Source organism: Rhipicephalus sanguineus, chromosome 11, assembly GCF_013339695.2.
Source record: "Rhipicephalus sanguineus isolate Rsan-2018 chromosome 11, BIME_Rsan_1.4, whole genome shotgun sequence".
NCBI lineage: Eukaryota > Metazoa > Arthropoda > Arachnida > Ixodida > Ixodidae > Rhipicephalus > Rhipicephalus sanguineus.
This window is the reverse complement of record NC_051186.1, coordinates 5,850,015-5,859,244: the sequence shown is the minus strand read 5'-3', so window position 1 is coordinate 5,859,244 and position 9,230 is coordinate 5,850,015. Positions and strand designations below refer to the sequence as shown.

The 9,230-nt window shown below is 45.8% G+C and overlaps 1 protein-coding gene across 1 annotated transcript; it reads right to left on the bottom strand.

The window, feature by feature from the left end:
- Nucleotides 1-504: 504 nt before the first annotated feature.
- LOC119374261 (BTB/POZ domain-containing protein 6) lies at nt 505-8,214 on the bottom strand. Its single transcript, XM_037644336.1, has 4 exons — nt 8,205-8,214; nt 5,796-5,854; nt 4,439-4,662; nt 505-1,090 (listed from the first exon to the last, which is right to left on the bottom strand). The coding sequence occupies exons 1-4, from the start codon at nt 8,212-8,214 to the stop codon at nt 505-507; spliced, it is 879 nt and encodes a 292-aa protein (XP_037500264.1).
- Between the last annotated feature and the right edge of the window lie 1,016 nt (nt 8,215-9,230).

Below are 9,230 nucleotides of genomic sequence, written 5' to 3'. Positions count from 1 at the left end.
ATTCTGTATTATGCTTCATTGCTCCCTTTTATGATCACCTTTGCTAAGACAGACTACTTGAAATCAAGTTAAAGTTCCAAGTAACCTGTCAAATCTTTATTTTGCCGAGATACGCTACAAGTATCCATCACTATGATAGTTCGGAAACAGCGAAAGGTAGACCACGTAGAACTCACGTTTCATCGCGTCACTTCATGCGATTGACCCACCGGAATATTACGGTACATCACCTTCGCAGTGACAATCAATCGCTTATTTCGAGTCGTCGCCCGTGGTAGTTTGCACGGCATTGCAATTCGTGAATTTGTAGGACTTCTGAGAAAAACACACTATGTTATTAGACAAACAGTTCCTTAATAAAATAACTTTATTGTACCAGAGCAAAATGGCACTAAATTCAACCGTGTGGCCGAAGTGGCAGTTAACGGATATGGACGGACCACGACGAGATCAACGGCCACCACACGTTCTTGTGCGACAAGGTCGTAACCGTTCTCCCCATAACTAGAAGCGATTGTTGGTGACGTTGCAGAATCCTTCCGGCAGACTCTGACATCCTCTCTTTACGATATTGCGCAGTATCGCAAGATTCTCGGCGTCTTCAAGCAGACCCCAGGAACTGAATCCCGCTACAAACTCTTCAGCCGTCATGGTCAAGAACCGCAGCTTTGGATAGAAAGTGCGCATAAGTGCCTTCACTTCGATCGGGTTGTCCGAATGCAGGCTTTTGACGCACTGTTCCTGGGCCCAGCCGAACACGGCCTTGATCACGCTGCCTTCGGAAACCTTCCTGATTTTATCCACGATGTACCGAACAGTCTCCTCGAGGGCCAAGTTGAATTCCTTCGAGGTGAGGATGGCCGGGGCATTGAACGACGTAAGGAGTGAATCCACAACGGCGTCCATTTCTGGCTCGCGGCTTTGCATGTAGTAGTCTATAAATGAGCACAGCCGATCGGCCTTGAGGTTTTTCGCTATGTATTCACTGCAAGCGTCGACAAGACCCTGAACCAGGTACTTTTTGGCGGCGAACCTCGCGTGAAGCGCGTCGTCAATGCTCCTGATCTTAGGCTTGCCAGAGTACAGGAACCTGAGTGCAACAATTGAAAGGTCGATCAGAAAGACACTTCACGGACTGCTAGCTTCGCAAGGCAAGTTGCGTAATGTTAACACATATCAACCACAATTCCTCGTATTCAAGTAACACGAGGGACTACGGGTAACAAACAAACAAGCGCAGACGTGCGTGCAAGGACAAAACCCAATGTATTTGAATGCACAGATACCTGAGTGCATGGATTTAAAAGTCGATCAGAAAGACACGTATGAGACCACACTACGCAAGGCAAGTTGCGTAATGTTAAGACATCAAGCACAATTCCTCGTATTTCAGCAACATGAGAGACTACGGGTAACAAATAAACAAGCGCAGGCGTATGTGAAAGAACAAGAGACAATGCATGTGACTGTTTATGTATGTACCGTCATCAGATTCGCATGTTTCGCCCGTTTTCCCAGCAGTGCCTGTCAGTGACACATTTATAAATCCTTACTATGGAGCACTGCTTTCGTGCACACGATGCACGCTCGTTTCATCTTTATTCATTATCGCGTTCAAACTCAGAAACGCAGAAAGACCTAGTATAGTCAGGCGCAACATTAAAAGGCAGCACCATTTCCACCTCAAAAGCGAATGCACGCAAGGCTTCATCAATGGGCTCTGTATACTAACGTCGTAAGCCGGTGACCTCGTCGTCCGACCGTCAGGAGCGGGACTATTTCCTGTAGTCGCTGCGGCAATCGGCGGTCGCGACTGGGTAACCTGGGCGGGGCCGCTACAGACTTCTTAAGTTGTATCCGACTGTGCAAACAATGTAACTCACCGCGAACTTTTAAATATGACGTTTCAAAGAGTAATGCACAGCACGACATTCAACTTGGCACTAAAAATTAAAATTATTTCTCAAATTTATTTCTGCTCGCCTACTCAATAACCAGAACTTTTTCTGTATGTATTTTTTTCCTGCCAAATACCGCTGTTGACATGACTGACTTTTAGAACAAGGGCGCCAAAAGTTTGCACGTTTTATCTTTCGGTTGCACAGGATGTACGAAACTTAGAAATGGGTGTTGCGCTTGCACTTGCGCCTAGGACTTGAAGCACTACGGCGACTAGAAAGAGAAGCTGCGATTAATAGTTATTAAAACCTCATATAACCATATGGCTTCGCTGCGCGTATGCTGTTAATTGTAGTTAAAACATGGTTACGGGTCCGTGGTTGATAGTCACCAATTCTGTGAGTAAAACTGCTTGCGATCCTCAGCCAAGATAATCCATCCCTGATTCAACAGCCACCTTGAGCCTAGGGGCTCTCAAACCGCCAACCAGCCTTAAAAAGCAGCAGCTAGTTTTCTACGAAACTTCGTTGCATGTGTGAGATGGGAGAGCGTGGCCTACACTAGAAATTGCAGTAAAACCTCGGTGATACGAATCTCGCGGGGTTACCAAAAATATTTGTATCATCAGAAGTTCGTATCACCAGAAAACATGGGAAATCAGTATGCGACAAAAGCAAGTTGGCCTACGCTTTGATTTAGTGTTTTTCAGGGCCGCAGCGACGTCATGAACAGCTCTGAATGATTGCAAGTAAAGTTTTTAGACGTCAGCGATCATACCTGCACTCGTATATATACGGTGCATGCGAGCCTGTGTAATTAATGAACCAGATGTGTTGTGCCCCGTGACCGCTAGTAGCCCCTTCATAATCTTACTGCGCTTTTCCGCATGACACCAAAGTACTGCGGTGAAAGTGATTTAAGAAGCGCTTTGCACATGATAGATAGAGGCCAAGCTCTTTCGCCAAGACCCTCCGCTTCGTCTCTTGGAGTCTTCGTCCACGTTTAATGGGACTTCATGAAGAACCCGCCGCCCAGGTTTCAGTCTTGTTTGATAGAACCTCTGATTGCGGGGACATGGCTTGCATCGACGTGGCAGGCACGAGTTAACACAGTACAAACACGCTGCCGCCTCGAGCACAGGAGCACGAGTCAACGCTTCGGGGAAAAAAAAAAAAGCGACGTCAACGTCATCTGTAACCTGAACGCGAGGGCGCCTAAAGGCCTCCAAGATTCGCGCGCTCTATCTCGGAGGCAACGACGCACCGTTCATGGTCGCGCCGCGCGCATGCCCGCGCCCGCGCGTGACTGCCGGGTCTTCCGTGACAACGCGGGCAGCGCTGTTCGTACCTGTGCGCTAGCGTACCTTCGTATCAAACGTCGCGGGGTGCAAATCGGTTCGCAACAACCGTACTCCAATACATTGCAGGATAATGGGCCTTGGCCGGGACCACAGAAAAATTCGTATCACACCGAAATTCGTACGAGCCGTGATCGTATCACCGAGGTTTTACTGTATTTACTAATGACGTCATTATTTAACCAGCGGTAGGATGCCTGGATATAGATTACAGCGATCGCTTCAGTAAGTGCCGCCATGGTTGCTGACGGAAAGCTATTGGCCCACGTTTTGGGGTTCCCGCTGAATTCGGGCTTAGCGTGCCCGACGCAAAACTTTAACAAAGTATACGCGTCTCGCGCATGCGCACTGGCTTCGACGCATTTCCTTTGGGGCCTTTACTCTTAAAGTCTCAGTGCCGTTGATTTCATCATTTATTTCGTATGATGTTTTTATTTTTTTCTCAATTACAGTGACATATATGGCAGGTAAATGAAGGAAGGGATTGAGGGCGTATCTTTGTTTGACGCAACCTTGAAGGTACACTAAAGAGGAACAATGAATCGGTTTAGATCGATAAATTGTGCTCCGAGAAGTCTAATGTCGTTAATTTCGCCATCATAGGTTTATTAATACAGGACAAAATCAAGTTCAAAGTTTCATTTTTAAATTTCGCGCCGGAATCTCCCCGCGTGACGTCACGAACTTCAAAGTGTATTCATCGTATTTTGTCGCCATTGGCTCAACAAAATTACCCCGGACTTGGTATGTTAAGTCTATGGACACCTCAGAGGACAATGCACTTCATTTTTATCGAGTGGGAACTACGTAGTCCCTAGTAGGCGCCGTCAAAATATGTGACGTCATGGCGAATGGTGCGGAAACTTCTAGGTGGCGCCGCCACCCACATTTCCTTTTCGCGCGTTTTCTCGCTTACTAAGCGTCTCCTCGCCGCAAGCGTGGTGTTTTTGGTATCGTGAAAGAGTACTTTACTAGTTTGAGAAAAATAGTATTGCTCTTTAGTGCCCTTTAAATCTACCACAACTCACAATGAATCAAAAGCGGCTCATCTTGCGTATAGTTATTTGTGCTGGTTTTAGTTAGATGCCAAATGACATGCCTCACGATAACCTATGTCAAAGGAGAAACTTCCTGCTAGCCTGCAGGACGCTGTAGCTGAGACACTGTGACCGTTCATCTCACCTGAGGAGCAAATCGAAGCCGTCTGGGTGTACGTCCGTGATGACGACCTCACTTTTCTCAGCCAGGTCTCCAAAAAACATGGCGTCGAACACCTCGTTCCTCATGGCTAGGAAGAGTTTGTGCACACGGAATCTCCGCTCGGGGATGTCGGGATCGTCGTCCGGCTTCACCCGGAACTCGAAGTCCGTCATTCTGCCACTGTCCAGGAAAGCCTCGACACTGAACTGCGTCCACAGAGGAGTTGGCATAATAGAATGCGTGAACTTAGTTGTAGTTCTTGCGGAAAGGTCAACACGCACAACCAGAGACTAGTCTGAGTGGAACATACTTTTCGCCATCTTTCAACCACGTCAAAACATCGTGCTCGATAACCGTAATATATTGACGCCTAATATGCTTAATGCCTAATAATACAAACGGAAACTATTCCCAGTGGCTGTGGATTACTTACAATAGCTTTTTTTTTCTGTAATTAGCGCGAGTACCGCCTACACATTAGCCGGGGACTGAGCATGCGCGGAGGGGGCGTACAATGCAATGCAACTCCTGAACTGGCGTATGTAATTTCGGTAAGCACGGATATTGCATCATATTTAGACTGGATGAGGCGCGCACAAAGACAGGGACACAAGAAGGAAACCATGCGAACAACACAAGCGCGGTTTCCTTCTTGTGCCCCAGTCTGTGTGCGCGCCCCATCCAGTCTAAATATGAACCAATACCAACTAGCCCAATTAGCCGTGCTTTTGCAAGGATATTGCAGTTTCTCACTTATTGAGAAAACATATGGATGCGAAAGATGGCTAAGTGTGACGCGCGTAAACATTACAAGACGACGTCCATGCACTTCTAGCTAACCATACCATTTCGGCAAGCGGAACTTGCCACGAGCAGCTCAGAGTCTTGAGACTGTGTACATCGGGCCCACCACTTCGGTTAGCAGGGGTGGCTCTTTCTTTTGGGCAGAGGGTAGGCGCTCTTCTTGTATGGTTAGTACCTGTGGCATATAAAAGCTACCCGTCGGGTCTATTCACTAGGTCCGCAAATAACCAGTACGGACCTAGTAAATGGAACCTTTACGAAACGATTATTGGCGAACAAAGGGCGAGCCGACCTCTGCGCAGGAGCATGCAGCGAGCTCGTCACTGATTGGCGAGACACGCTATAGTGCAACATACCCGCCTATCGTACCAATAGCATCGGATAGTTCATTTAGCACGGCCACCTAAACTATAAATGGAGCGGAACCATCAGCCTATCTGTCCCGACGTGGGAGCGGCCCGCTACGTGCTAGTTCACGCCCCGATGGACCTGAATAAAGTTTTTTTTCCATTCAATCACGCATAGTAGGACTCACCGCGTGTTGGATCTCCCACTTATTGGCCTCTGGAAGCTTGACACGGCAGTTGTTGCAGTCTGTGGATGAAACCAACGGAACATTAATACACTTCAAGCGTATACGACATAAAAAGATTACAAACCAGTATGTGTGATGTTGCATAAAAAGGCAGCGTGAAAGTGAAACCAGAAATTATAGCCGGTTAGCACTGAGGTTGACCTGACTGGAACGCTAGATGTTTATACAGAATACAGCCGTAAACAATAGCGAAAATTGAAAAATTGGGTAAATAAAAATTTGGCAGATCCCACGTACCGTGGTAGTCGACGTTATGCGAAGCATGCGCCGGGAAGGTGACTGTGGCGTAACTTTTTTTAACTGAGCGACACGTTACAAAATGACGCTAAAGATTTGTATAAATTTTATACGCACACATATATATGTTGAAGAGCCGCATATGTGTTATATAACCAGTTGTTTACGGTTGGGTAACGCTGCCAATGGCAACGTGGGTATTACCAACACCAGAAGCGGTAAGCTGATATGCTTATACGTGTCCCGAGAACGCACGCACGTTTCACAAACCCGTGTGCATTTGTGCAAGAAGTTCTTGACAGTTCTTGAACAAGGGCATCATCACCGTGATCAGTGAGCACCAGCAGCGATCGTGATGACGAGGGGCCCATGTGTAGTGAAGTATGTGGTATAGTAGAGCTGCTGGAATTCGTGGAAGCCTCGGTCATTTCGTAGACAAATTGTCTGACGACAGAGCCAGCGACATGTCGGAACCTGAAGCCACCCTTCGCGTTGGTGAAGTATAGGCCGTCGAGGCTGGTAGGCCTGCATAGTGCGACGTAGACCAACATCAGTGGATGATGTTTGTCGTATTCGTAGATTACCTGGACGTATGTGTCTGCGTAGCCTAGTGTACAAAGCGGCTGTCAATCAATCTGGCATCATCCTCGGTCAGCATGAGGCCATCGCCCAGCCTCGTAAGAAATGAATAGGACACTGCGTCGTTCTGGTGGACGAAGTGCACTTTACGGTGCGGTGATGTGGATATCATATGTAACTTTCGCTAGTGTATTCCTCCGGGGTCGAGCAATGCTTCAATATAGCTTGCTGAATCATAGGAATACAAACGTTATGTTTATTAGACTGCCATAAAAGCGGAGCCAACACTGGAACTACAGACGTTAATCTGATATGACACCTGTATCGTAGGAGTACACATCGTAGGAGTATCATGTAGTGTTTATTGCTTTCTTGTAAAATTAGATAGCCAGTACCACAACCACAATTGACGTTGCACCGATCTTACGCCTGCGTAGGCTATTTTTCCAAACCAGTTTATAGACCTGGCGTGGCTAAGTGGTAGAATACCTGATTGCCACGCAGAATGCTTGGGTTCGATTCCTGCTGGGATACTAATTTTCATTCTTTCCATTCGTTGAGTCAACGCTGCCAATGTAAGTTACCAATGTCTGTTCTCGCCGTTCCTGGGTAGATATACACTGTCAGTCACCTGTGGCGCATACCCGTAGACCGCGGCCCGTGGTTTACGGGTATGTGCCACACGTGTCCAGTGGAAAGGGTTTGACGTCGTACGCGAAAGGATTTTAAGGTTATTCATGTCATGACCCGGCAATCATATTTGTCAGATCCTTTTACCCTCCCATGCAAATTTTGGTCTACACCAAGTTAAGGAGGCGATCATGAGAGCACCCAGACGTAGGCGGCTAGATAGATAGATAGATAGATAGATAGATAGATACGTAGATAGAAACGCTCAAAGTGCCAGAGGTTCGCTAAGAAATGCTTCGCATTTAAAACCAACGAACGCACTAACTAGCGAATCGCTGACACCAATATGCCTGATACTTTCGCTGATACTTTCGTCGCAGTCATTCGCAAAAAAAGCACGATATATATATATATATATATATATATATATATATATATATATATATATATATATATATATATATATGGGTCATTCTATGTAAATAGAGCCCGGTGGTTTTTCGACCATATCCGATCGCGCTGAAAAAATCGTACCAGTATATGCCAATGTGAGCAGTAGATACTCAGGCGTTATATTTCGGGATCAAATTTTGTGATGCGGTGAGGGTGCTTGGAATTTTACGCGCGGGAGTAAAACTGTGTCGCGCTAAATAACTTATGTGACATTACCGGTTTGGGCCATTACTACGGAACATTTCTTTTTTTTTTTAATTTCAAGACTTTTTGGACCCGACGCTTGAGCAACGCGAATGGTAAAACTTAAAATAAAAGTTTGATATGATTTAATTTGCATGGCGGATATCTTCGTTTTGCTTGGCCACCTCTTTAAACTAGGCGATTACTTGCCAATGGATTTGCATCGCATTGGTAGGCAAACTCACTCATGAGTTGACGTTGACTCACTGATGACCATGGGCCAGTCTCGATCTGACCGAGAGATCCTGGATGAGTAGGTCTGGTGAACGTGATATATATATATATATATATATATATATATATATATATATATATATATATATATATATATATATATATATATATATATATATATATATATATATATCGGTCAGATCGAGACTGGCCCATGGTCATCAGTGAGTCAACGTCAACTCATGAGTGAGTTTGCCTACCAATGCGATATATACCAATGCGATATATATACACCAGCTGTCCCAGCCAACTTGGACCAAGATTTTTATAAAAGGCATGCGCTCTAGGAAATGTGTACTTGTACATTAGTGGTACTTGTGTGTACATACAACCTGTATGTTTTCATGACTAAGCGCTAATTAAGTCACAAACTTTAATTAGCCAACTTTTTATTTTTGCTCGAATCGGTAAAATCGCGAACTTAGCTCGAATCGCGAACATAGGTGAACACCGCTGACACAAGAACAGGTCCTCGATTGTATAAAAGTTCATGCTACGCTTCGCCCGGTCGATTCACTCAACGTTTCTCCCTCCTTTTTCCGTGATACGAAACGGCCGTGCACTACCCGAAGATGTCTGCTATGCATAGGTGACTCAAGAATGCACAGATGACACTGCCAGCGAGAAGTTGTTGCATATTGGCAATAAAATAATTGGGCATATCTGGGGGATTTAGCTAACACCGAACGACACATACCAGAACTTATGTGCACTCACGCAAGGCTTTTATCCGGGATTCTAGTTCTTTCCTTCTTTCTGGGGGAGAGAAGGAAAGGGTGTACAGCTAAGCCACCTCTCAGAGCCGTCTTCTGGAAATCGAAAACAGTAGGGGAGAGAGGAGGGGGTCCCTCTGAGGAATATGTGTTTTAGTGGGATGTTTGCAGAAACCTGTTTAAAACCACCAGCTCATACTCAACGACACATATAATAAATGCGAAGCATTTATTAGCGAACCTTTGGCACTTTGAGCGTTTCTGTCTACGTACCTGTCTATCTATC

Excerpts from the sequence above, each read along its gene's own strand:
- LOC119374261 (XM_037644336.1), bottom strand. Across the intron at positions 4,663-5,795 it reads AGTGGGAGATCCAACACGCG|TTCAGTGTCGAGGCTTTCCT; the intron begins GTGAGTCCTACT and ends CTGTGGACGCAG. Across the intron at positions 1,091-4,438 it reads GGCTTCGATTTGCTCCTCAG|GTTCCTGTACTCTGGCAAGC; the intron begins GTGAGATGAACG and ends TGTTGCACTCAG.